The sequence below is a fragment of the Marmota marmota genome, unplaced genomic scaffold (assembly GCF_001458135.2).
Source record: "Marmota marmota marmota unplaced genomic scaffold, marMar, whole genome shotgun sequence".
Lineage (NCBI taxonomy): Eukaryota > Metazoa > Chordata > Mammalia > Rodentia > Sciuridae > Marmota > Marmota marmota.
Window position 1 is genome coordinate 20566832 of NW_026000221.1, and position 27725 is coordinate 20594556.

Sequence of the window (27725 nt, forward strand, 5' to 3'; positions counted from 1 at the left end):
ATGCTGGGCTGGGTCCAGAAGGTGCTGCCTCAGCCCCCCGGAACTCCTCAGAAGACTGAGATGGAGGAGGAGGAGGAGGAGGAAGAGGCAGAACTGGAGTCGGAGCTAGAGCTGGAACCGGAGGTAAACCCAGAGCCAGAGTCTCAAACAGCCGCTGAGGAGAGGGCCTCCCTGGGGAGAAGCAGAGGGTGGAGGAGGGCAGGCTCCCTTGTGCTCAGGGACTTCCTGGCATGGCCCACCTGCTCCCCAAGGACCTTCTACAACAGGAAAAGGTGAGATCAGAAGGAAACATGGCGGACACTCAGGCCCGAAGACTGTACAGTGCTTGCCTGAGGCTGTTTCTGTAGAAGGCCAGACAGTGACTAGTATAGGCTTTGTGGGTTATGCCATCTCTGTTACTCATCTCTGGTATTATAGTGTGAAAGCAGCTATGGAAAATGCTTCAACAAATGAGCATGGCTGTGTTCCAATAAAACTTTATTTAAAATCAAGCATTGGTTTGATATGACCCACGGACCATATTTTACCAACATCCTAGCGTCTAGAGCAGAGCCACTCCAAGTAGCCAGCCAATGAACTATTTGTTATTAGTCCAGGATGACATTAGGAACTTGATCCAGAATGTAGATCTACTGTGTAGCTAAGTACACTGCTGAGTTCAGTTGGTGTCTGTTTTGTAGTGAGGCCTTCTTGATTGAGAAGCAGGGAGTTAATACACATCCTGGTGCAACTGTTTAATCATCATGAACCAAGAACATTTTGCACACTGGCACTGGTTCATGTCCCACAGTTTGAGGAGAATTTCTCTAGAATTTTCCTTCAAGCATATCTTGGAAGGAAAAGCTTGCCAGCTCTGCATCCCATCCATTCAGGAACCGGGTGACAAGTAATTTAGCAGCTCAATTAAATGGAATTGATTTAGCTTCTAATGGATGCTGGGCCTGTGCTCAGTGCTGAAGACATACAGATGGATAAGGCATTGCTTTGGGGGTCAGCAGACGAGTGCCTAGCCAGCTGATTCTGCCAGGAGATGGTTGGTGAGGCGATGTGGCCAGCCTCCGCATTGGCCTCAGCTCTGCCCCTCTGGCAGGGCCAAATAAATGTGTCAGACTGGGAATTACGGGAGTGCAGGAGAGCGTCACCTTTGGAGATTGGAAGCTGGTGGGGGATGGTTCCTAGACAGAGGCTGGGGCAGAATCTTAACTGTTGGAGATGGAGAGATGGGTTGTTCCTGGTGGAGAAAGGCCCTTACTGCAGTAGTGAAGGGCATGTTTAGGAAACAGCTATAGGATTTGTATGTATGTATGTGTATACGTGTGTATGCATGTGTGTAGTGTGTCCTTAGTGTGATATCTGTGTGCACACATGTTTGCAACTTGGGCATGCATGCCATTGTCTGTGTGCATCTATATGTATGTGTACACACAGGTGCTCATGTATGTGCACATGTATTAGTGTATATATGGTTCCATGGGTGCGTGACATGCTACTGTGTATAAGCATGTTTCTGAGTATGGGAATGTATTCAAGTGTTTATTCACGTATGCACCTTTGGGTGTTTAAATACACATGCATTCACATATTTGCCTTTCTCTATGTATATACACATCTTCTGTGTGAACATGTATGTTCATGTATGTTACATGCTAAAATTGGTATATGTGCAAGTATACATGTATTTATGCATGTTTGTACTTCTATGCAAATATGAGCATATGCATATGCTTATTTATGCTACTGAGCATGTGTATACACATGCTCAAAGGACGTGCTCCTTTGTCTTTATATATGCAAATGTTATTTGTGTGCACACGCCCATGTCTGTATGTTTACACACTAGATTGATTGAGAAACAATCAATTTGTATCTGTGTGCCTGAGTGCATGTGTGTATATGCACGTGGTTGCATGTGCACGTGTGTGTATATTGGAGTATGCAGCGTACTTATGCACAAATGTATATGTGTATAGATTCTGTTCGTACATGTGTTCACGTGTGTATTCACTGACCTTGTACGTGTATGTTTATGTGTTACTAGATTATGAGTGGGTGCACACATTCATATCTGTGTATCTGTACATATACAAAATCCATGTAAGTGTGTGTGCACATTTGTGTGTGTATGTACATGTGTGCTTGTCTATGTGTATATACAGGTGATGCAGTAGCAGGAGGTGTGGCCGCAGAGGTAGGTGAGAGGCAGATGGCAGAGGCTGGACTCCACCCAGCTGCTAGAGAGGAATGGAAAATTGAGGTCAGAGGAGGGAGGGCCCTGGCTGGGATGAGGGGTCGTCTTCTGACTCTCCTTTCCCCTCAGCCTGTCCCCAGCCTTCATGACTTCACTGCATCTCCCTCTTCTCAGGCCACTGAAGTGGGGCAGCTTCTTGGGGGGATGATAGGACTGAGAGGCTGGAAGGCCGGGAGGCCACCATCAAGGGGGTGTGAGGCCCTCGCCCTGGGGGAGCCCCCCGCCGAGGCCAGGAGGAAGGGAGCATCTGAGGCCACAAGAACTTATAGAGATGATCGTAGAATAGAGTTGTTCAGTCCTTTGGGGGTGGGGGGTCCCTTGTGGGTGATCCAGAGGAAGCTCCTGTTTGAACCAGGCAGGTCTCAGGGCTTACGTGGTCCTGTTTGAACCCTCCAGCCCCTGGAAGAACCAGCTGATGAGGAGGAAGTGACTGTGGCTGACTCAGGTCTTCAGGGTGAGTGCTGGAAGCTCGGCCAGCGGGCAGGGAAGCCGAGATCTCCCCTCAGAGCTGTGGTAGCCCATTTCACTGATGAAGAAACTGAGGCCTAGAGAGGCTCAGGTTGGGTTCCTGGAGAATTTTTAGGCCTTTTGATCCTTAGGATTTTCCCTTGTCCCCTGCCTTTGACTTGATCTTCCCAACAGAGTAGAAATGGCCCTCTCTGGGGGCCCAGATTTAAAGTCTGGGGACTCTTCCAGAGACCCAGAATGATGCCCCTCCTTTGCCCACAGCCCTCCAGGCCCAGGCTGCGGAGTTTCCTGACGTGAATAGGTACTGCACCCCCATCACCTCTCCCTGGGGCTGGGACCGCCACTCCCTCCAGGGAGCCACGGGGGGTGGGCAGGGGGGACAGGCATTTGGTCTGTAGTCATTCTGAGCCATTAGGTGGAGGGTCTCCTGGGCCAGATGGTCATTGTGACCAAGAGAGATGGAGGGGGAGAGATGTAGTAATGGGTACCCTCTTTGAGGGGGCCAGATGTATCTCAGGGGTACCCTAGAGCCAAAGTCTTATTCTCCCAGTGAAGCCAGAAATCTAGACTTGTCCTTTGTGGGTGATCCAGAGGCAGCTCCTGTTTGAACCAGGCAGGTCTCAGGGCTTACATGGTCCTGTTTGAACCCTCCAGCCCCTGGAAGAGCCAGCTGATGAGGAGGAAGTGACTGCGGCTGACTCGGGCCTTCAGGGATGTGGGGGGAAGAGGCTGGCCCTACCGTTCTGAGCAGCCTGAGAGTGGGCTCCAAAGGCACTGGGCATAGTGGGCCCATTTTCTTTTCCTTTTTTTTTTTTTTGGGGGGGGGGTTACCAGGGACTGAACTCAGGGGCATTTGACCACTGTGCCACATCCCCAGCCCTATTTTGTATTTTATTTAGAGACAGGGTCTCACTGAGTGGCTTAGTGCCTCACTTTTGCTGAGCCTGGCTTTGAACTCACGATCCTCTTGCCTCAGCCTCCCGAGCTGCTGGGATTACAGGTGTGCGCCACCAGGCCCAGCATGGGCCCACTTTTTAGAGAGAAACAAGAGGCTCAGGAGGAAGGTGATATGCCTGAAGTCTCACAGTGCAGACTGGGTTTGATTCAAGCCAAGTCCCTTGGGATACTATGAACTGTCACTGGACCCTGGGGTGGGTGTTGAGGGTGGCTGGTGTCTCTGTCCCCCACAGTCCCAGCGGTTGGGTGCTGACTTGGCTCAGGAAAGGCATGGAGAAGGTGGTACCACAGCCCGTCTGCAACGGCAGGGCAGCCCACACGGCCGCCGGCACGGAGGCCCCAGCTCAGGTAGTGCTGGGGCTGGCGGTGGAGGAGGGCCCGCTGGGGGCAGCCTGGCCTGGGTTCCCTGCCATGTTTCCCTGTCTGTCCCCGGCAGGCCGGAGCACAGATCCTTGGGCACCATGGCACAGGGAACACAGGTAAGATCAAGAGGTGGGACGGCTCTTCAGGGTTGAGAGGCTGTTGGGATGGCCTTGGCCTCTGGGGAGAGGCCACCTGGGCCAGGGCTTCTCATTGACTGGGCCTGGGCTCTGGCCTGAGTGCGAGAGGTCCCTTGGTGCCTGCTTGAGGCTGACCCAGGGCTCTTGCCATTGCCCATCTTTCTCTCTCCTTCCTTCTCTTTCTTCCTCCCTCTCTTCCCATTGATTTTATGATTTGTTTTGATTTTGGGTACGAGGGATTGAACCCAGGGGCACTCCACCACTGAGCCCCATCCCCAGCCCCATTTTGCATTTTATTTAGAGACAGGGTCTCACTGAGTTGCTTAGCGCCTCGCTTCCCTAGTGGCTGGGATTACAGATGTGTGCCACCACATCTGGCCTGATTTTATGTTTTATTTAAAATTTGTGGATGCATTTAAATCTTTAAAATTGGATTTATTTTTAAACTATACATACAAATTCAAGGTCTGTGCATACGAATGAGGTGTCCTGTGCTGTTCCAATGCATGTGCACGTTGTGTAATCGGGTGAAGCCTCTCTGTCCCCTCTGGCACTTGTCATTCCTTCCTCGTGGCAGTGAAAGGGTCCTGGACCCCTTTTCTAGCTTTTCGAGGTGGGCGGTCACTGTCTGCTCACCCTGCTGCACCCCAGACCTGCGTCCTCCAGCCAGCTGCCGTGTGGCCCTCACAGAGCCGCCTCCCGGTGCCTCCCTCCCTGCCTGTCTCTGTTTTCTGACCCCGCAGGGTCTGCAGGTGGATCCAGTGAGTTCCCAGGGGCCCAGGATATCAGGTAAGTCCCTGTCGCGGTCACTGGAAGCAGGGCTTGAACAGCCCTGGGAGACACTGGGGTCCTCGGTTGTTCAGCCTCATGTTGGCAACAGCGTTGGACTTCTCAGAGCTGATGGGTGTGGGCGGGGCGGCTGCCTCATCCCGGATGGCTGCAGGACAGGTGAGCCCAAGGCGCCCAGGAGGGGTCCTGATCAGGTCCAACCCCTTCTAACTGCAGGCCCACTGTGGCAAAGGTCTCTGGCGTTTTACCAAAAAGCTAGAAATATAGATTTTTATGTACCATCTGTAATTGTTGGATGTTGCCAACTAATTGAGATGCTTTCAGGACTCTGTGGGTCCCCAATGTGAGCCTGAAACTTCCAGTTTTTGATTTTTCCTGTAATTTCAGAATCATACACTCAACTCCAGTCACCCTTCACTCATTCCTTCCCTAGACTGCAGGCCCATGGAGGGCAGGGGCTTTTGTCCTGGTCACTGCAGAGCCCTGGTGCCCAGCATAGTACCTGGCATTGACTGAGGACTCAGCACCCAGGGGACACATAACCAGATGAATGAGTGGATGTAGAGGACGTACCAGGCTTTTCTTCATGTTGTTTCCCCTTTTCCTCTCCTCCCTCTTCTTCTTCGTCCTCCTCTTCCTCCTCCTCCTCTTTCTTCCTCTTCTTCTTTGTGGAAGAGTAGGACTTATTGAAGTGAGAAGAAACAAGACAGAGCTCTCACAGGGGACCTGATAGCAGGTTCCCAGTCAGGGAGCTAGTCTAGGGGTTCATGAGCTAGGTAGGGCCACTGGTCACTATCTATGCTGAACAGATATTGCAAAAGTGCCCGGATTGTGAGCTTTCTTTAGGGCCTGGAGCTTCCCTCAGGAGGTGGGGGCTTCTGGAGTCCAGATAGATTTGGACCCAATATTTGCCCCTGGGACCAGCTGCATAATTGACGTAAAATAAAAATGCAGGACCCCTTTAAAATGATGAATAATTTTCAGTTTATGGCAATAGTGCATTAAACATAATAAAATTTCTAAGTATGGGGTCCCGTGTTTATACAGTCACACTCCCGTGAAGCCACTCCTGTCCATGCCAGCCACGGAGCCCCACCCCCAGGCTGCATCCAGGCATCTCCTACTCCTCCCCTGCTGCCCAAGAGCCCAAAGCTGGGTCAGGGGCAGAGCCGGGTCCAGCCTTGGATCTAAAGTTGAGGTTGGCAGCTTCCCCACCACCATGGGGCCCTTTGAGAGCATCCAGTACAAGGTCCCACTGCCCAGGGCCAGGAAGAGCTGGTGGGCAGTCAGGAGAGTGTGCCTGGCTCCTTCCCTTAGGTCACCTGTGTGTCTGACCATTGGCCCTCCTTAGGCCCAGCCCATGGCTGCTCAGGTGGCTGGAGCAGAATCTGGAGAAAATGCTACCTCAACCCCCAACACCGGCTAAGGTGAGTGGACGGTAGGAGGGACCTCAGCTGGCGACCTGGGAGAATTTGGGAGCCCAAGGGGTGGGGACTGACTATTCCAGCAGTTTCTCCCCCAGGGGTCCAAGAGGGGTGAACCTCGCCTGGGATCATCCTAAATGGGGAGGAGTCACTGCCCAGGGTGCCATGGGGGGACTTGGGGGCATGATAGAGCCCTCTGCCCTGGCCTCAGGTCAGGGACAGCTGGCTAGGATGGGGCATGTGCAGAGCTTTTACCAATGTCTTTGCTCCCCACCTGCTGTCCAGGGCTTGACTGCTGAGCCTGCAGATGCTGTCCTGGGCCCAGGTACAGAGAGGGGGCCTGGGAGGGGCTGCTTGGGTGGTTATGGGCTGGGCTGGGGGAACCCCGGGGAATCTCAGGGGAGACCCTTGGTCTTCATCTGGGTCAGTGAGCAATTCCGGCCTTTCTGGGAGTGGATTGTTGTGGGAGGGCACTGGAGCTAGTCCAAGCTGGGGAGCCTAAGGCTTGGGGCAGGTCTCATTCATTTTGTGAGACCTTGGAAAGTCCCTCCCTCTCCCTGCTCTTTTCGATGCTAGAGTTGTTTGGAGTGGTCCCAAGGGTCTCCCTGCCTGGTCACGTTAGTGCTTTGGATCTGACCCCCTGAGGCCTGGAGGGACCAGGTGGAGCCCTGCTGTGAGCTCTTCAGCCCCTGCTCTCCCTCTGCTCAGAGCCTCCAGAACCCCCGCTGGAGACGGAGCCCACGCCACAGGACCCCGAGAGCTCCTGTGTGACCAGTCTTGAGGAGGAGCCAGCTCCAGAGCCCCAGTCCAGCCTCCAGACCTCCTCCCTGCCACCACCTGCGGACTCTGCCGGGTGAGCCCTCCTAAATGTCTTCTCCCCACCTCGGGGAGCACGGTCAGTGCCTGGCCCCAGCCCAACACCCCACCTTCACAAAACTAGCACGTTGAATTATGGAATTAACACATGCACCAGGGAGAAAATTCAACGGACTCTCCAAGTCCCTCCCAGGGCAACCCCGGGTTCTTGCCTTCCCCAGGTACACCCTTCCCCAGGTGAGGACACTGTTCCTTAAACAACACACCTAGCAAGGGTGATCTATAGGCAGGAATCTGCATGTTGCTTTTTCACTTAAAAATGCATCTTGGAGGTGGGTTTGTGCACAGAGCTGCATTTCGTTCTTCCACTAGCCGTTTAGTGCTCCATCAGGTGGACGCGGCAGCTTTGATTTAACCACGCGGTGGACGTTGAGTTTGTTTCCACCCTTGTGCTGCAGTCAGAGCCTCTCCCGGCCTCCTGGGGCTCCTGCCCAAGTAAATCTGTAGAATAAATCGTGAAAATGGAACTGGGCTAAGGGTGACATACAGTCAAAATCGGGTTGGGTGGTGGCCTGGGATGTACGGAGCTGGTGGTGGAGGGCTTTTCTAGCGTGTGCATGGTCCTGGCTTCAGCCCCCAGGTACCAAAACAACAACAAATCCGGATTAGAGCTGCCAAATGCGAGCACCCTGGCAGAGTGAGAGGGCGGAAATGCAGCTCCGGGGGTGGGGTGGGGGTGGGTGCCCAAGCTGCCTACTAGGACCCAAGCAGTAGGCAGAGCCCACCCAGGGGATGGGGAGGGGAGGAAGGAATTGTTCTTTAGAGCTGGAGACGTGGCTGGGCTCTGAGGCCTGCTGTTGACCTGTGGAGGGAGTTGGCGGTGGCCTAGTCTCCCAGGGATCGGGGTGGGGGGCTCTCCCGCTGGAACACAGCCCGCTCTGCCCGCAGGTTGCTAGCGTGGCTCCTACACAGGCTGGAGAAGGCCCTGCCGCAGCCGGTGCTCCCTGGGAACAGCCGGGAGCAGGTCAGTGCTGGGCCTGGGCAGTGGGTCCTGGCCAGTGGGGGGATGGGGATCTTGGGAGCTCAGGGAAGGATGGGGTGGTTGGCCTGATCCCTGGAGGGTGGGGACACCTACCGTGAGAACCCAGGCCCTGCAGCCTGCCTGTCTGAAGCCCATGTTCACTTTACCCAGACCCTTTGCGGCTCTGTGGCCACCAGCTGAGACGTGCTGGCCCAGCCCACTGCCAGGGCCTCACAGTCCTTTGGGAACATGTGGGGAGTAGAGAGGGTGTAGGACTCAGAGGTGGCACCTCCTGGGAGCAGCAAGGAAAGCTTCCCAGTAGAGGTGACCTCCAGGTATGCTCCAAGGCCCAGTGACAAGAGAGGCCTGGAATGTCCTGAGAAGAAGTGGGGGTTCATAGGAAACCAGCAGGCCCCGTGCGCAAAACTGACAACCTAGGACACCAACGTGGGGGGTGGGGGGGAGCAAGGCCTCTGTCACTGTGTCTTTCCTTCCCCAAGATCCTGGGACCTGGTCTTTCTTTTTTGGGGGACAATTGGACATTTTCATAGAAGCTCTTGGAGCTGGGAGTGGAAGCCTAACCTCAGTCCAGGCTGAGTGAGTGTGGCCATGGCCCTCTCAGAGCCCCATTGTCCCACCCGAGCAAGGAGCGGACAGTGGCTCACTCCCCAGGGGTGTGAGAAGGCAGGAAAGAATTCTGTGAGCAAAGGCATGTAGGCCCAGGAGAGAGGAAGGCCTGGCCGGTTTCTGGGCCTCTGGGTCACTCAAGGACCCAGCCTCGCTCCTCCAAGCGGAGACCTTTGTTGTGGCTGTCTGGGGACACCCTCCCCACCTGCCTCACTGAGCCAAGACTGAACCTCAAACCCCTCTCCCAATTCCCTCATGGTCTGTGGGCACAGCAGGGTCCTCTATGGGCCACCCGAGGCCTACAGAGGCGAGCCAAGGTCACACGTGGCTGGAGTTCCAACTCCATATCCAGGCGCTTGTGGCTTCCAGGCACATCCTGCCCTCTCCAAGGCTGCTTCCTGTGTGGAGGGAAGTGGGCAGGAAACAGGCTACCCACACCTCAGGTCTGCAGAGGAAGTGCGACAACCCGGTTTTCCAAGACACACGGGCTGGGTGGCAATTAGCGGATGAAGATGTCCTCACAGGGTCACAGGGCCCTGGGGAGGAGGCTGGGGAAGTGGGTTCCCCTGGTGAGAGGCCTTGGAGGAGCAGGGAGCTTGGAGGGGACCCTCCTGGGAGGGTGGGAGGAGGATCTGACACGGAGGCCAGCGGGTGGGGGGTTCCAGGCGAGCCCACCCTAGCAAAGGTGGTGAGGGGGGCCCAGGAAGTGGCCCTGGTGGGAGAGGGCTGGAGCAGGGTGGCTCTGAGGCAGGAGAGCCCAGGCAGGGAAGAGTGGAGCAAGTCCCAGGAAAAGCCCTGCCGGCTCCTGCAGGCACCACCCAACTCGGTTTTAACTGTCACCCTTAGCCCTGACCCCCCTTTTCTCCCCACAGGAGCCTGGCTCCCCGCAGACGTGTGACGCGCAGACCAGTAAGTGCTGCATTTCTGGGTTCTCGTGCACCTCCCAGGAGGGTGGCTTGGTATCCTAGGGTCTGAGTGGGGGGTTTAACTGGGGCCTCCTGACCTGGAGCCCAGAGAGACCCCTGCTCTGCAGGTGCCATCTCCGTTCAGCGGGTCCAGGTAGCCGGAGCCTGGCAGTGGCTGGAGGCCCCCAGGGCCTGGCTCCTGGCTTCTGTCCAGAGAAAACAGTCCCAAAGTCAAACCAGATGGGCCCTCTTCCTGCTGGCACACGGCTCTCCTCAGGTGGGGAGAGGGAGAGCGGCGGGCGTCCCTGAGGGAACCAGATCCCATTGGCTGGAGCACCCTTGGGCAGGAAGGCTGTCCCTCACCTGCAGCTGGGGTGAGAAGATGTGGGTGCCTTTTAATCCCAGCCCCAAGCCAGGACTGGGCAACAGAGATTGAGGTCCCTCTGGGTGTGCTGGGGCAGAATCTGCTCTTGCTTTGCTTCCTGGCCTCTGGCCATGCAGCCATTCACTCATTCACTAAGTAAGTGATGGTGGACAGCCCGCTACCGGCTGGGCCTTTGGGCAGCAACAGCCCCTTTCTGTCCTGGACATGGGCTCTCTGACCCTAGGTCAGGCTCTCCCAGGGACACTTCCGCTGTGCTGTAATGCTGTGTCCAACCCCAGGGTGAGCTCTCTGAAGCTGGGGGTGACCACTGTGGCTTGGGACACAGACAAATGGCTGACTGCAGGGCTTGGGTCTGGTGGATGAGCCATGAGAGGTGTTAGGGTTCATGGTGGCCGTGACAGCAACCCAAGGAGCAGCAGAGCCCACCGGCCTCTGGGCAGGACGGGCCCAGTCTCTCATGGAGCTCACGGTCTCCCTGAGCATGAAGTGAAGGGACGTCTGTGGCTGTCGGGGCAGGTGGGGGACAAGAGCTTGGAGAACTCAAGACAGCTGCCCAGGGTCACAGAGCAAATATGGTGGGAGTAGTAACCGGACTCTGGCTTGACAGCAGCTGCTCAGTCAGGCAAAGTTAAAGGGACCCACACTGTCGCCTGGGGCGCTGGAGCCTGGGCCCCTCTTGTCTTCCTCTCGCTCCTCTGGAAGGACTCAGGATTCTCAGCCCACTGTAGGCAGGGCCTCCTGCAGTCCCTGGAGTGGGCAGGAAGCACCAGGCCTAACAATGGGGACAGACACATGCAGGGGCCTGGAGCCTGGGCAGGTCCTCCTCCTGGGGCCGCCATAACAAACAACAGATAATTACAATCCAGGGGGCTTAAGGCAGCAGTTCAAAAGCCAGAAGTCCAGAATCAAGGCATTGCAGGGTGGGTTTCTTCTGAGGCTCTGAGACAGACATTGTCCCCTCCTCTTCCTGGCCTCAGGGGCTGCAGGCCACACCTGGGCTCCTTGGCTTCCAGCTGACCCCCCGACCCTGCGTGAGTGTCCACGTGGACTCGCTCTGTGTCTCTGCGTGTCAGACCTCCTTCCGCTTTCCTTTGCAAGGATGTCAGGTACTGGATTTAGGGGCCTCCCTAAATCCAGGATGATCACCTCTTGAGATCCTTAATCAGGTCTGCGGAGACCCTATTCCCAATAAGGTCACATTCACAGGTAATAGGATTAGAACTTGAACTTATCATTTTGGGGGGACACTAGGAACCCTCTACATGGGGAAGGAGCTTCCTCTCCTCCCTGCTCTGTCCCCAGCTTTCCCTTCCATCCGTCCGACCGTCTGTCCGTCCGTCCGTCTGTGCCCTCTGTCTGCCCCCAGCTGCCTGCCCTACTGACTCCTCCTTTGTTTCAGGGGTGGCGGCTGGAGGCCTCTGAGACAAGGGAGAAGGGGATCTGGGAGAGCACAGATGGACAGACGGATGGATGGATGGAAGGGAAGAAGGACACCCCGAAGAGAAGACGTTCAGGGGGTGGAGGGCGGGAGGTGGCCATCGACCCCTCCCCACCGGGTCAGTGAGCCGCTGGCCCTCCCCCACGCTCCCAGGCAGGGCAAGGAGAGCCAGAGGCGGCCCCACCAGCTCCCCAGCCGCCTCCTCTCAGGACACCTGGCAAGGGAGCGGGACCCAGGCCAACACAAGGGGAAGGTCGGCCAGGGGCAGCCTGAGAGATTCAGGCTAGACAGCAGGGGGACTTCCTCAGTGGGAGGCGATGGAAAGTACCTCTGAGAAGACCCTTGCACAGCCCCGTGTGGCACTGGCTCTGTCTGAACCCCCTGGGACACACTTTTCTCAGAAGTGGTTTCCTAAGGCCTGGCCACTTTGTCTCTCTGGACCGGCCGGGGGACAGTGACATTGAAATCAACATTAAACATGCCTGACGAACACCTCAACCCTATGGTGGCTGATGTTATTGCCTAGGGTCAGGCTGCAGCACAGTGGTTAGATTTTAAAAGTGGGTGGGCCGAGAGGGCTGTGGCCTGCGGGTCTTGGGGTGCAGGAGGAATTAGCTAGGGGTCCTGGGGTCCCAGGTGACCCATAGATGTCTTTGTTTGGGCCAACAGTGATTTGAAAAATTAGAATCAGTTGCCAGCGTTTACTATTCAGGTGACTTTATGTAGAATGTCTGGCTTCCCTGCCACCCTGGGAGACTCTAGGTAGGTGGCAGCTGTCCCTTCTTGTATCCTCCTTTTGAGACCCCCAATGGCTCACACTAACAGTGAGGAGAGGGCCACCCCAGGAGAGGGAATAAAGGGAGGAAAAGCTAGAGGTACGAGGGGGAGGCTGCGTGGGTCCCCCGGGGTGGGGGGTGACATCCCGCCGTCTGTAGCCCACAGTCCTTCATGGTTAAGCAGGATAGTTGAGTCTCATTTTAGGTGAGCTTGATTGTAGGCAGTGGGGAGCCATTGAGTGTGGTTGAGCAGAGGAGTGACTTCCCAGAGATTACTCTGGGGCTGAGCAAGCAACTAGTGGCTTCGGAGCAACTGGGGGCAACTCTGAAAAGTGTCCCACCCTCAGACCCCATGACTAGAATAGTGGCCTCAGAATCTGCCTTTTCAAGACGCACCCCCACGCATGATTCTGGTGATGAGGGACGGCTGCAAGCCTACTTTTAGGAATTTCCTGTGAGTGAAAGGTCAGTGCTTTGGGGCCAGAGTGGAGAGGTGGGCTGGACTAGGGAGAGGCCGAGGGAGCGGGGACCATGGCCCTGGCTCTGCCAGTGACCTGGGGTCCCGGTGGGGGCTTGCCCCGGATCCCATGCACCTGGCCTCCTGGACCCTGGACGCAGGAGCGCTTTCTTGGGTGGGGCTGCTGGCCTTCCTGGCCTGGGCCAGAGCCCCATGTGCAGGTCCTGAGGGTGGAGAGGTCACCGGCAATGAGGTGGGGTGCCCAGAGGGAATCCAGGGGCAAAGCTTTACCGCAGACAGGGCAGCCCGGGCTCCTGGGTGGGGCCCTGGGAGGTGGGGAGAGCCTGCAGGGAGGGGCACACGCTCCTATCCCTTCCCTTCCTGGCCGGTGGCCGTGGGCACCACCTTCTTAGAGTTGTCACATCTTTGGCTGTAAACTAGGGACAGTCTGGGGCAGGCCTTAAAGGAAAGAGGGAACGCCAGGGAACGCTCCCTCCTACAGCACCAGCCAGGTGGAGACGGGTGCTTCCAAGACAGGTGGCCAGGGCCCCGCTGAGGCTCTCCGGGTGCATATTTCCCACCTGGGATGGCGTGCTCGGGACTCAGGCATCAGGAGACCTGACTCTGCCTCTAACTTCCTGTGTGACCTTGGACAAGTAGGCCAGCCTCTCTGAGCTGGCTGTTTGGGCTATAAAATGGGGAGAGTTCTGTTCTCTTTGGGGCGCTGTGACAGCTAACAAGCTCTTAGGCAGGGGGTACAGTGCTCAGGCAGGAACCTGTCCCCCAGGGGACTCCTGGAGCACAAAGTCTAGGAGCTACTGCAGAAACGGGTCGTGCAGGGTGCGTGCAGGGTGCGTGCGGGGGCTTCCCTGGGGACACACAGGTGCTTTCTCTGTTTGATGGGGATAATACCTGTACCCGGAAGCTGGGAGTCCCAGCCCTGCAAAGCACCCCATAAAAGAAAGTGATAATTTTTGTTTCAGTTTGCTCATCTGTAAAATGGGGAATCAAATACAAAAGAGAGGAAATAAAATAGGAATCATTCTTCCACCTCAAGAGGTTGTGTGAGCACTAATGGAATGAACCCAGGTCCTCTTTGAACATAGGCCTGACCCCCAGGAGTACTCAGGAATGCCGCTGCTGTTACTATTACTGTTATTGTTGTTGTTTGCTGAACCATGAGCAATAACTTCCAAAATCACAGGATAAGAGTTGGAGCCAGCTTTCATTTAAAGTCACCATTACTAATTCACGCTCTGCTTGAGGGCCACCAAGACCCCTGGAACTTTTTCAGAACACCTGATATCCAGGGAGTCTCCCCCCTTTCTCCTAGACACCTACCTGGGGTGGGGTTCCTGATGAGCCTCCCCTGTACCCACTTCTGCCAACCTCACCGCATTCGGGAATCTGAATGCATGAAGAAATGTTTAAAATGACAGATTCCTGCAATTCTCTGCCCCTCAGCAAAGTTGAATTCCCGTGGGGAGGGAGTTTCTAGACCCAGGAGGAAGAGGAGAGATCAAGTGCTGGACATCCAGAGGGCCAGCTGTGGGCAGGCTCACTCTGCATCCCTGGGGACCGTCTGGGCTGCCCTGCACGGAGGTGGCAAGTCGGACCCCACACCTACGTCTTTTGGGCATCACACACAACGCTCGGTTGGAAGTATTCTTTCTGCAAAGAAACCAAGCTGATCAGCCATTGTCAAAGCTCTGTCTCAAGAGAAAAAAGGGGGGGGGAGGATGAAGGGTGCCTGGCCAACGGTCAGGCTTCAACCTGTCGCTTGAGCACGGAAGTGGTGAAACCAGTCCCACCAGCCACAGCGCATTTCCCTGGACTCGTTCAGGAGCTGAGGTGCTACTGGAGATGGCCAGGCTCCTGCCTGGGCTCCCTAAGACTCCTGGGTCCCCTGCAGGAGTCTCACAGGTGGCTTCTCCTGTGTCCCCTGCAGTTGGCATCCTCGCCACGCAGCGACAGGAGCCCGACCTCATCCTAGAAGATGTTGACTCTCACTGGGAGGATGCCCAGCAGGACTGCAGCTCCAGCCCCCAGGAGATGGAGGGGCTTCCAGCTCATGGGAAAGAGAACAAGGCCGTGGTGGAGATGCCCAGGTGGGAGCCCGAGAAGTCCCCGGAAAGAGCCAGTGTAGGCATGCGTGCGGAATCCCCAGGTCCAAGAGGGCACAGAGCCCAGCCCAGCCCGGCCCGCACCCCATAGGTCACACCCGGTTCTTTATTTTTGGGTACTGGAAGTTGAACCAAGGGGTGCTCTACCTCTGAGCCACAACCCCACACCTTTTCATTTTTTATTTGAGACAAGGTCTTGCTAAGTTGCTGAGGCTGACCTTGAAATTGCAATCCTCTTGCCTCAGTCCCCAAGTCACTGGGATTGCAGGCATAAACCATGTTCTGATGCCCATTCCAGACACAGTCTGGGCATGTCCATGCTCTCATCACCCCCTCTATTCTTTTTTGTGGGGGGTGGGGCTGAAAGGAAATCTAGCCCATGTAACTTGTCAGCACCTTGCTGCATTCATCCAATAACATACCTTGAGGGCCTTCCTCAGTCAGTAGGTGGAAATCATCCTTATCGTTTTTACAGCTCTGTAGGGTTCCATCCTTGGGTATATATGATTCATTTAACCTGCCCACCACTGATGGACGTTTATGTTGTGTGTTGTCCGCTTTCTGTTACTCTAACAACATGCCTGAGATAATCGACTTAGGTAGAGAGAGAAGGTTTATGTGGGGGCTCGAGATTTCGGAGGTTTCTGTCTATGGTTGGTTGGTCCCCTCATCATGGCAGAAGTGTGTAGTGGACCAAAAGCCTTCGCTTCATGGCAGAGAAGAAAGAGGGAGAAAGAGGAAGGGGCTGGCGGTCCCACTGTCCCCTTCAAAGGCATGTCCCCAGAGATCTAAAGACTTCTCACTAGGTCCTATCTTTTAAAGGTTCCACCTTCCAATTGGGCCACTCTGGGGACCAAGCCTTTAGCATGGGCCTTTGAGGGATCCAAGTGCAGCCAACACCTTTGTAGGTGTGCGCCTCTTTGACCCTCATGGGCACAGCCACAGGAGGGTTTCCAGAGGGAGCTCCTGGGCCACCTAACAGTGCCTGGTACACAGCAGGCACTAAATAAATGGACCAATTGAAGGGATGAATGCATGCATGGACTGTCCCCCGCCCCCAACGGTCCCATGTTGTCTCGACACCTTCTAAGGCTGCCTGAGAGTCTCCTCTGTTGTCCACTCCAGGTCGAATCCTCATCTGCGTCTACACAGATTTCAACCAAAGGACTCAGTCCAAGTAAACATTTACGGATGGAACTGAGAAAGGAGCGCTGGGAGGGGCGGGGCTCGACAGCAGTGGGGACGGACAGAGGGGCGATGGCTGGGGGAGTGGACACTGGAGCAGGGGAGGAGCAGGAAGGTGAGCTAGAGGGGAAGTCGGTCATGGAGGAGATGCCCCGGGAGTGAGTGGGGAGACAGGAGGGGTCCCAGGACCAGATTAGAGGGCAGGGAGATGACCAAGAGCTGAGAAGCACCCACCCGTGAGGGGAGAGGGTGATGCCCTCCTCCCTGAGCTGTCCCTCTGACCTTGGCCGGGCTTTGCCATCAGAAGTGTCACTGTGCATCATTAGCAAAGTGACCTGGGGAGGTGGCCTCCCAGCTCCATGGCTGTGCGGTGGGGACTGCCAGCAGGTCCCTGCAGAGGGTGCACAGGGCCAGCTGCGAGATGGGCGTGATGGGGCCTCACTGGAAGAGTGCCCTGCTGGTGGTTACCGGGGCTCTTGTTGCCACAGAGGGTCACTTTTAGTCCCGGTCAGGAAACTGTTAAACCAAGAGGCCAGCACAGGATTTCGGAGCTGGATGCTGGGGGGTCCTCAGCTCCTGGTCCACCTTGGCTCAGTTCGCACACCATCCTTCCAACTTTGGCCAGAAGCCACCCAAACTCTACTTGCTTACCTCCAATGACAGGGGGCTCATTACCTCTTCAAGGCGGTCTACTCATCCGCAGGCGTCTCTGACTTGTGAACTTCGTTTTCTACAAACACTGAGCCTGCTTCTCTAATTCTGTGTTCTGGGTCTCTGCCACCGTTACCCCACCCCCACAAGGTGAAGACCATGGTGCCATCGAGCTTGGTGGCTACAGACTGCTGTGTCCCCTGCCTTCAACCTGCCTCTAGGAAGAGTGCATAGCTCCAGACGGCTCCCCAGCTATACCTGTGCGCCTAACAGACAGGTCCCAAAGTCCCTTTAATGCCACTGCTCTTGAGCCAAAATGACCCTTAAAGGCCAGTGATAAACTGCTTTCCACGTGCCCATGCTCTAGCGGTACACATGTTCTCAGAACACGGTACACACAGACGCCCAGGCCGGGCAGTCCACGCACTTACATGTACAGGAATGCACGCGCAGCCCACTCGCACGCACATGTGCCCAAATGCCCACCCAGAGTTTTAAACTCAGGGAACTTTTGAGCCCCAGACCCAGGGAGGGACCAGATGTTGTGGTGACGGAGTAAGTGATCCCAGACCAGAGCCAGAGCCAGCAGAGCGGGGCTGTTGCTGTCTGGGGAAGGATGCTCTTGGCCACTCTGCAGAGGCACAGGTTACTGATGACGCCAGGGCCCTGGTAACGCAGATGGTTACCTAGCAACCCCATCTCTGCAGGCAACAGCTCAGCTTTTCCTAGCAACTGTGGCCTTTTGGTCCCCACATGGCTTCCCTGGGGACGTGTCTGTAGAGTTCCCTGCACATCCCCTCAGTCTGATCAGAGGCAGGAGGACTGGTGGCTCAGCTGCCATTCGAGCCGCTCTGGCTTGGACGCTGGACTCCTGGCTGGGCCAGGGCTCTCCAGGCTCCACGCATGCTCCAACCCCAGGCTCGGGGTGAAGGGCACAGCCTCCAGCGGAACCGCGCCATGGGCACCCGTGCCGGCAAAGACCGAGAGACCCAAGTAGGTGGCTGCTTGTGCCTGAGGGCTCCCCTCCCTCCTTCCTTGGTGGCTGGGATTTCAGGGGAAGAGCATGCTGCAGGTGACATGAGGACCCTGTGTTGGGGACACAGCCTGCTGGGGTGGTTGAGGGAGGAGCAGAGTGGCAAGCCCTTGTGAGCTGGCTGCCGCTAGCTGGGACCTGAGAGGCCTTCTGAGAAGCCCACCTTGGCCAATCTCGGTTCCTTTGCTCGGAGGTCCCCAAGGCCTGAGAACTCTCTGGAAGTTATTAGGATGTTGCTTCTGGGCTGGGAAAGTGGGAACCTTGGCAGGTACTGGGCACACTATTGAATAGGGACCATGTGACTTGGGTACATGGACCACCCCCAACAGCCCTTGGTGATATGGGCACAGACACCATTGGGCACATTGGTTCATGGTCATGGAGGCTGTCTGTTCAAAACATTTCCCAGTCCATGTGGGTGGACTTCATGACCCTGCCGACCACCACCTCCTTGGGATGAATGATAGCAATGACAAGAATAGTAATAGAAATAGCTGTCATTCGACTGGTAATATTTTTCCACGCTAGACCGAGCTGAGACAGTCAGAATGGCAGATTCTATCACTAATCCCAATTCACAGGTGGGGGAATGAGGCTCAGAGATGGTGCCCTGCATGCCCAGGGCTGGTCCACCAGGAAGCCCAGAGCTGGTGTTCTGTCCCCAGTTGGCTCCAGAGTGAACACAGAGCCTTGTACTTTGGGCCAAGGAAAACCGCTTTCTGTGTTTAGAGGTGAAAGATCCAGAAAAATCCCAAGAACCGCTCTGACAGTCTCTTTTCCACGAGGTCCTCACGGGCCCTTCTGACCTCTTTCAAGTAAGTCAGGCTGCACAGGCCAGGCGAGTCCTGCCCATTGGACAGATGAGCAAACAGAGGCAGCCCCAGGGCTTCCAGGTGACTTGCCCAAGGCCAGACAGATTTTCTGGCCTGATAGCGGAAAGAACAGGACCTCAGGATGCCTCTGGCTGGGACAGGGGTGGCCCATATCCAGGGCCTTTCAGAGAAGGGTCCTGTATCTGTTTGGGTCGGTAGCTCACCAGCCGTGCAAGGCCATGGTTTGCGTAGTAGACGTGGTGCCCACAGTACTCTCAGGGATCCGTGAGAACGTTTCTTATTTTTCCTGTTTTCTGCAGGGCTGAGGCTCCAACCCAGCGCTTCCTGGGTGTCCGTTCTCCCTCTGAGCAATACAGCAGCCCTGAGAATGTTTTAATTTCTTTTAAAATCAGATTCCACCCCCACACAAGGGCCTTGAGATAGCAGAAAGATGGTGCAAGATAAAATATTAACATTACTAATCTCATACGATCACAGTCATAAAACCACAGTTTTTAATAGAGTTTTTGGGGATAAGGGGCTGAAAGCTGATGTGCTCAGGACCTGTCGAAGCCATGACATGGCCTGCTCTTATGACTTGAATCTCTAGCAAAAAATCAGTTTGTGCCGGGCAAGGTGGGGAGCCTTACCCTGATAGTTGAGATCCTTGCAATGGAAATGTCTACACAGAGAAGGAAAATAAAGTGAGTTGGGTGTTTGTGCCATTCAAATCCTGGGTCTACTCCTTCATATCACATGGGGCCATATTGCTGCTCAGAGGTGGGCAGCAGAACTGAGTGGTAAGCACCTGGCTTTGGGGGCAGAGACACCTGTGTCTTTTCCAGGCTCCCCCCCACCTTACAGGCTGTGTGACCCTGGACCAGCCATCGAACCTCTCTGAGCCTCAATGCTCTGAACTGGAATAGTCTTAGCCACAGCCCTGGTCTCCCGGGATTGTTTGCATGAAGAGTTGGGAGACACTGTGTTCGGAGCCCCTGGCACAGGGCCTGGCCCGTGGCCCACAGGGGCTGTTGTGGCACTGTGACCTTGGGCTGATTCCTGCTCCCAGGTGGCTGGATTCAAACCCACTCAGCCACACTCCTGTCCCCACCTCCTCAGCCCCCTTGAGAGGGCTGAGATGAGGCCCCCTGGGTAGAGGAAGGTGAACCCAGGTTTTCTGGGTGGCGGACACCCCAGAGCAACTTAAATAAGCCTCTTGGTGACAGGGACCAAGGGCTGGGACAGGGCTATTCAGAAGCGCAACTATTTCTAACTACAAAAATCACATTAGCCCCTGATTCTAAGTCAGCCTGTAACCCAGAGGTCATACTTAGACTTCTAAGGGCCTGGTTTTGCCTGGAGAAAGGCTCTTTTTAAAATATCTACATATCAATATTCAAATTAATCTGAATTAATTATTGGCATCTATATATCAGGAAACTCCACCTTCAAAATATATAGTTCAGGCTTCTCTTGAAAATGGCAAGATCCATTCCCAATAGCGTGGGGTCGCCGTCTGCAGATAGATATGGGTCTCCCACTTGCCACAGTTCTCCCTGCCCCACGCTGCCCTCTGACCCCGTCACTCATGTGTGCCTGCTACCTGGGTCAGTGACCACTGAGAGCTTTGACAGTGACAGTGTGGGACATCTCCTCTCTCCATCCTCTGTGCTTTTCTTGCTACATGCCGTCCTGGCTTCCTGTTCCTGGTTTTTAAGTCCTCATTCTTGAGCCCAGCTTGCAGGCCACCTGCTCCGGGAAGCCCTCCCACAGCAGAGGTGTGGCTTGTCCTGTGTCTCAGAGTGATGGTCAGGAGGACACTGCCCTGGGAACCTGATGAGGACAGGCCTGGTCTTGACCATTCTGTCCCCAACCCCTGGCCCAGAGCTTCGGCCCCAGCAGGGCTTGGGAACTGGTGAGCACTCCTAACCCCATCCTCCCCGCCCCCAGCCCCAGTGTCCGGCTGGATAGCTCTTGGCTGGTGCAGTCCAGTGTGGATCCGAGCAGAGGAGGCGGGAAGCAGCCCCCAAAGGCCTCATTCCAGGTACGGAGAACCCTGAGGCCTGGGCAGGGTGCAGGGGAGAGAGTGGAGGGCCCCACTCAGGTGTCAGGAAGGACCTTGGCCATGGGTAGGGTCGGATGGAGCTGGGCTCAAATTCCCACCTGGTTCACCTTGCTATGCGGCCTCTGTGGCCACCTGCGTAAAACGTCTCCTGGGATTGTAGGAGGATCCCAAAGTGCTCGTACCCTCTGCAAGGTGCCGTCCGGGGTGGGGCTTCTGGTGGGGTCTGCTTTGGTTGATTTGTGCCCAGACGAACAGGATGCGTGGGGCGGGGGGCTCCTCTCGGCACACGTGGCAAGTCCCCGAGTCAGGGCCTGGGGCTTCCTGTGTACTGTGGATTCCTCAGGTTCTAGCCACCTGTCTGGATGCCCCAGGAGACGGGCCAGCAGGGCCTGCCTGCATGGGCAGGGCAAGAGTAGAATGGGGGGCCGCGAGGACCCCTGAAGATGTCCTGAGCGGGCTGTTCGGACAGAGGCCGGGAGCAGGGTGGTCCCAGCACTGCCCTCACTGTATCTTTGCAGGGGCTGCAGGAGGAGGCGGTGGCCGCCAGCTCAGCAGGTAGGTGGTGGTGGAGGTGACTGTGTGGAATGTCGGGGTCCTTTCAGGCTGGGGGGTCTCTCCACCTGTCCCTCCACCTCCTTCCAAGTTGTTGCCCCACAGTCCCCCTTCAGCAAAGCCCATCCCGCGAGTCTTGGGCCACATTGTCATGGCCAGATGACGTCTTTCAAAGGTCCTAGGGGAGTGGCAGGGAGGATCAGGGCTCCAGGCCTGGCTACCGAAGCCCTAGCCTCCACCCTCCGCCCCTGCCACTGCCTCTCAGGGGAGTGTAGCTGTGGGTCCCACCCAGCCAGGGTTCAGCTCAGACACCGCATAATGTAAGTGAGGGACAGTGGGGCCGGATGGAGCCTGCAAATGATGATCCCAGACCTGGGTCTCAGGGCTTGTCCCGACTGCTGAGTTCGTAGGGTGGGGCCGGCACCTGTGCTTTGCTTGTATTTTACACCCACCCCCACTCCTGAGAGCTTCAAGAATGGTGGGTTGAGAGTCCAGGGGGCGGAGCAGCAGCCAGGCCATCTCACCCAGACAGACAGACAGACAGACGTGGAGCCCCGGCCCACGCGCCTCCTGTTCCTCCAGCCACCTGCACTGCAGCCGCCCAGCGATGCAGACAGACCACTGGACAGATGATACCATGAGGCTGCCCCAAGGTCAAGGCCCAAACCTGCCCCTCACGCCTCTCCCCCTTCCTGGCTGCGTGATCCAAAGCCAGTTCTACGACCTCTCACAGTCCTGGTTCCTAAATCCAGAAAAATGGAGCAATCATAGTTCCCACCTCCAAGGCTGTTGGGCAGAACAGGGGACGCGATGGATCGAAGGTGCCCAGCATCACGGCTGGTGCCAAGGGAAGAGTCAGAAGTGGAGAGGACAATTGATGCTTGTGTCCCAGCCACCAGCCATGGAGATGATTGTGGGCTGGGGTCCTGACCCTGGGTGTCCCCAGCTTGCCCCTCAGCTGGCCTTTACAAAGTGTTCTCTGTGAACTTTCATGTTCATCTGTGGGAGACCCACCAAGTCCAGGCCTTATGCTGGGCCTCCAATGAGTCAGGACCAACCGGCACAGCGGGGCGGGTTCTGCCCCTGCTCCGCGTGCTGGAGCCACACTCGGGAAGCGCTGAGGCACGGCCATTTGTCCGTTTATACTCAAAAGTTTGCATGCAGGTCCAGCAACTGTGTGTCACCTGGGAGCTGCTGAGGCATGCAGAGCCCCAGGAACCGCCCAGACCAGCCAAGTCAGAAATTGACCGTGTAGCAAGGTCCTCTGGCGATGGCTCTGCGTGTTAGCGTTTGAAAGGGGAATGGCCTTGAGCCCTGGTTCTCAGACTTGACTGCACATTTGAATCCTGGGGAGAGTTTAAAACTCCCAGTGCCAGGCCTCATCTTGACCATCAAGTCAGGTCCTGGGGATGACAGGCCCCGGCTGATCCCACTATGCAGCTCGGTTTGGGCCCCAGGAAAGGGGACTGCCCCTGGTTGGAAGTGACACTGATCTTCCTCCAGGGTTTCTTTGGCCTGGGTGATTCTGGGCTGAGGACATTTTCCATCCAGGACTCGGTGGCTCTAAGCGCCCGAGCCTGTGAGTCCCGCGTCGCGGGATTCTGACTTTCCTTGGGTCTGAGATGGGTCATGCTGCTGCAGGTGGTCAGTGGAGAGCGTGAAAAGTCAGGAGGCGCTGGGGCTGCTGGGTGGACCGGCCACATGCCTGGATGACCCTTTCGATGTTGAACTTTAGGGATAAGAGTGAGGGGTGCTTCAGACCGGGGACAGAACTGCTGCAGATGCAGATGGGCACCATGTTGCTCCATGTCGGTGCTGAGAGAGGAGCCCCACTTACTGCCTCCCTGTTCTGCTCCCCATTGCAGTCCCCAGGGTCACACCTCTGCCCGTGACCTTCGGACTCCAGCACCATGGCCAAGCCAGGCCAGGACGTGGAGCTGAATCGCCTGGTCCAGGAGCAGCCACCTGACCAGGGGGCCCCCAGGCTTGCACCCCCAAACCTGGCAGAGCACCTTCCCAATGTGCCCAGCTACCGCCCGCCCATCACCCGCATCCCTGTCCTCGTCACCCGGAGAACGGCCCTGTCCAATTCCAGCTTCGCCAAGGAGACCAGGAGCTCCATTCGTCGCCTAGGTAGCGCGAGCTCGCCACCCAGCGCGCCTCAGCCTGCGGCGGGTGCAGCGGGTGCGGCGGGTGCATGGCTTGGGCTCTCTTCCTGCAGGGCGCTGTGGCCAGCGTGTGGGACCATGCATTGTGCTCAGGGAAAGCCACTTTCTCTTCCTCTGCTAAACCAGGCCTTCCTCCTGCTTTGTGGTGGCAACATGAAAGGGTTTCTTTCCTCTCCTTCTCCCCATGCCTAAATTCTGCATTTAGCAATTATTTCTTTGGGTTACACGTTGCTTTCTGCAGACAATTGGGTTTTTAAAAAATATAGAGAGAGGTAGTCATTTGCACTCTAGTCTAAACAATGCCCTTTCTCGGATCTCTGGGCCATGAAGCTTGGCCAAGGAGCCAGTCATTTTGGGGGTGACGGCATTAAAAGAAGAAAACTAATAGAAGAGTAAATTCAGACCCACTGCAGATAGAATCTACTGATGGTGAAGTTTGCTGGCTGGGCTTTCTGAGGACTATTAATATCTGCTCAGCAAATTCCACTTCAGGAAAGAAGGAGCTGCCAGGTGCAGGCCGGCCGGCCAGGAGGAGGCCATCCTGAGGGGCCAGCGCAGAGGGAGGGCCTGTCTGGATCCCTTTAATTGTCACAAGGTCCTCATAGTGGCTTCCAGGCTACGGCTGCTCACTGGCTGATGAAAGTACTCAGGGACATACTGGCACCTCTGGACTGATCCCTGTCACTTTCTGCCTTAGCTGAAGCCAGACCTGCCGACTCTCCTTTTGACGTTTGCTATTTTGGGTTGACACCGTGCAAAGCTGCCTCTGAGATCAGGCCAGGTGGTGGGTCTCACTGAGCCCTTCACGAGGACACTGACTCCTCTCTCCCCTTCCTGGCTCTCGATGGGCTCAGAGTTGGGGTGAGGTGGCACGCTGATCATCCCCACCGTGGGTCCGTGCCCTGGTGGGCAGACCCTAACTCTCCCACTCCAGGGGTCCCCCAACTCCCTCTCCCCTGGATCGCCCCGTACCTGTTGTCCTATTCTGGGCCAGCTCTCCTTTTATATGCGTCTTATTTTCTTTAATTGGATTCTCTTCTCAATTTAATTCATTTTACTGAAACTTTGTGTTACTTTTCAAATGGGAAACCAGCACTGCTTGCCATTAAGAGAAATAACCCCAAACACCCGGAAAACAAATCAGTGCTGAGAGCTATGGATGGGGTGGCGGCAGGCTGGGGGCCGTGCTGTGCCCTTAGCTGAAAGGGGCCTCGGCTGTGTCATAGGGGCGTTAGTGAAGGCCACCGAAGCACTAACCTGACTTCCCCTCTGTGGATTCAGGATCTAGAGGGAGTGGATCGGGAGTCATGTTCCCATTCTGTGTTCTCCTTTGCCTGATCTGTACATTGGAAATCATCCTCTGTCCTCCTGGGTCCCTGGGAATCCCCATGGAAATGTCCCCAGTGACAGCGGGTGGATCTGACAAAGGTACAAGATGTGTTGACTTTAGATGCGACAGATAAGGAAATGAAAAGATAGAGCAAGACGCATGGTTTCAGTGAGGCCACTGGTGCCTTCCGAGCTGGGTTCGAATCCTGCTCTTTGTGCCTTGGTCTCTTATGCACAAAGTGGGGACCAGGATAACAACTACCTTACAGCACAGATGGAAGGGCTGGGAGCGTCCACAGAGCTGGGTGTAGTAGCCCGTGTGCCTGGAGTTCCAGCTGCTCAGGAGGCTGAGGCAGGAGGATCGATTGAGCCCAGGAGTTCAAGGTCAGCCTGGCCAACATAGTGAAACCCCATGTCAAAACAACAATGAAAAAAGTTGATATATATAAAATACTTAGAATTTGGCAAAAGAAATATTGGCCGGCATATAGGAAGTACTTAACAGTAAATATATTCTCTAACCAATTTAGTAATGTAATATTTTTTCTTTATATTTCTTTAAAAAACTTTTTTTAGTTGTAGATGGGCACAATACCTTTATTTGATTTATTTTATTTTTTTTTTATGTGGTGCTGAGGATCGAATAACCCAGGGCCTCACATGTGCTAGGCAAGTGCTCTACCACAGCCCCAGCCCCAGCCCTATATTTCTAATAATTCTTAGTCTATAAATGGACATGATATAAACCAATGCATTGCTATTTTGAGCTTCTGCTCTACTGAGCTGGTAGGAAATGAAACCTCAGTTGTAGGAGTTTTCTCCCCACCACCCCAGGGGCATCAAGGATGCAGGGTCCCACCCAGGACAAGGCAGGGTGGGCATCAGCCCCTCCAGCTCTGTGGAGCCCCCTTGCTATGAATGCTGAACTTGTGGGCTGCCTGCTGCCCTCCCAGGTCCCTAAGCATGTTCCAGAGGTTTCATGATTGGCGGTCCCCTGTCCCCTCTCCTCCTCCCCCAGCTCACCCTTCCAGGCCACCGAGCAATTGGGCGAGGGCCTCCCACTCCTGATCTCCTCCTCCCGCCCAGAGGCTGGGGAATCTCCTGTTGGTTGGTAAAGTGTCTCCTTTACATTTAAGCAATGTCTCCATTCACGTTCATCCTCTTCCTCCGAGAGATTAGGACTCGTTCTTTAAAAAATGCCAAGAGATCTTGATGCCTCCTTAGATTCCTCCATGAGACTAAGTATAAGCAACTCCACAAAGTGCCAGCCTTCCCCACGATGGCCATTATCACACCCAGGGCCGGGTGACGCTCAGTGGTGATGCCCTGGCTCCCAAACCCACCTCCCCAAATCTTAGATCTAATTATTTCAATAGCTCCCCTCCCCTACCTTGCTGGGGCCCAGGCCTGGGCCTAGCTGCTACTGCGGGTCCCCCCAGGTGTTGGCGGAGGGGGCGAGGGGAGCAGGGGCACTGCTCAGACCCCGGCATCCTCTGAGCTTGGGCTTGGGCAGATCTGTCCCCACAGTCCCTGAGGTGGGTGATGGAGCCAGAGGCAGGAGCACACCTGGTGTCCCCAGGGAGGACCTGGTGACACACTTCTCAGTGGTCTGGAGATCGGGTTCTGGTGGCTCCTGGCTTGTATGAAAATAGGAAATGCCAGAGCAGGTGCCCAGATGGGGGATGGCACCCACTAGAAAGACAGTCTGTGGACGGACACCTCTGAAGGTCTGTGTCCCCTGGCTTCCCCCGTAGGCCTGAATGGCATTGTCACCCTACCTTGAGAGAGAAACTGAGGCTCAGAGAAGGGAAGCGGCAGTGCTAGGACAGGCCTGGGACTTCCTGAGGGCCCTCTCTGAACCCTGTCACCCCCCCCCACCGTGAATGCTCCCTCTGGGCTCAGGGGAGCCAGTCAGGTCTTGGAGGGGTTTCTATGGCATGTGGCTTCTTTCGTGGCTCCTGGTTGGTGGCTGGCCTGGCTGTGGTGCATCTCAGGCATGGCGTCCCGCACCCCTGCATGGGGCAGGTGAGGCTGCCAGGCTCCCTCCAGACATGGCTCCGCGGCTTCCTTCAGGCACGTGGCCAGGCCCCCTGCCACCCCGGCTTCTCTCCCTGACTCCCTTCCTTTCTCCCTTTCCCCAAGTGCCTGCCACGAAGGAGCACCCGGAGGTGCAGGTGGAAGACACCGAGGCGGACAGCCGCCCCCTCATCGTGGAGGAGACGCCACCGGAGCAGCTGCCACCTTCGCCTGCCAAATCCGACACCCTCACGGTCCCCGGCTCGACGCCAGGGGCCCACAGGTTACCTTTTATGCTTCTCTTGGGCTTCTCTGAGCACGGCCCCCTGTCCATGTGGCAGATGAGGAGACTGAGGCCAGACAGGGGACACGTCACACTGAGTTGGCCTCAGCGCTGGGACCATGACACCCTCTCCTGGTTCTCCTAATTCCTGGCTCAGGGCTTTTTATAGGGGCTCTCACGGGAGGCCCTGCCCCAAATGCCCTCAGCCAGGATAGGAGGGCAGTAGTATAATAAATAATCACAACATATGATGAATGTGACAAGCTCATTTACACTTCCTTTTTATTTTATTTTTTGAAAGGATGTGGTTCAGTTGGACTTACATATGATTATAAACTACCAGTCCTTTTCCCCCCCTCTTCAACAAAAGTTTAAATGTGGAATACCGTTTACTGTACGCACATCACGATACAGCGGCTCTGTAGAATTTTCCATCTCACACAACCGAACCCTATACATTGATTGACACTTGCTCGTTCCTCCCCCACCCCAGCTGGGAAGGGTCAGCCTCCTGTCTGTGAGCTCGAGGACTTCAGTAGGCACCTGGGGTCAGTGGAGTTGGTAGTATTTGTTCTTCTGCGACTGTTCCGTGCACTGGGCCTGGAGCCGTGTCTTGTGGTGACTGTATTGTAGCACAAGAGGGCTGGGGCGGTGGCTCAGCCGGAGAGTGCTTGCCTGATCCTCAGCACCACATAAA

The 27725-nt window shown here is 55.8% G+C and overlaps 1 protein-coding gene across 1 annotated transcript in view; it reads left to right on the plus strand.

Annotated features, from left to right (window-relative positions):
- The window catches only part of Cngb1 (cyclic nucleotide gated channel subunit beta 1), a 64583-nt gene continuing 36858 nt past the window's right edge, over positions 1–27725 (plus strand). Inside the window, 15 exon segments of the mRNA XM_048792016.1 lie at positions 1–165; positions 2645–2702; positions 2978–3017; positions 3907–4109; positions 4111–4152; positions 4917–4962; positions 6314–6389; positions 6672–6711; positions 7065–7239; positions 8151–8226; positions 9723–9759; positions 14760–14919; positions 20566–20659; positions 21199–21235; positions 26872–27028. Coding sequence (XP_048647973.1) covers positions 1–165; positions 2645–2702; positions 2978–3017; positions 3907–4109; positions 4111–4152; positions 4917–4962; positions 6314–6389; positions 6672–6711; positions 7065–7239; positions 8151–8226; positions 9723–9759; positions 14760–14919; positions 20566–20659; positions 21199–21235; positions 26872–27028 — 1406 coding nt within the window.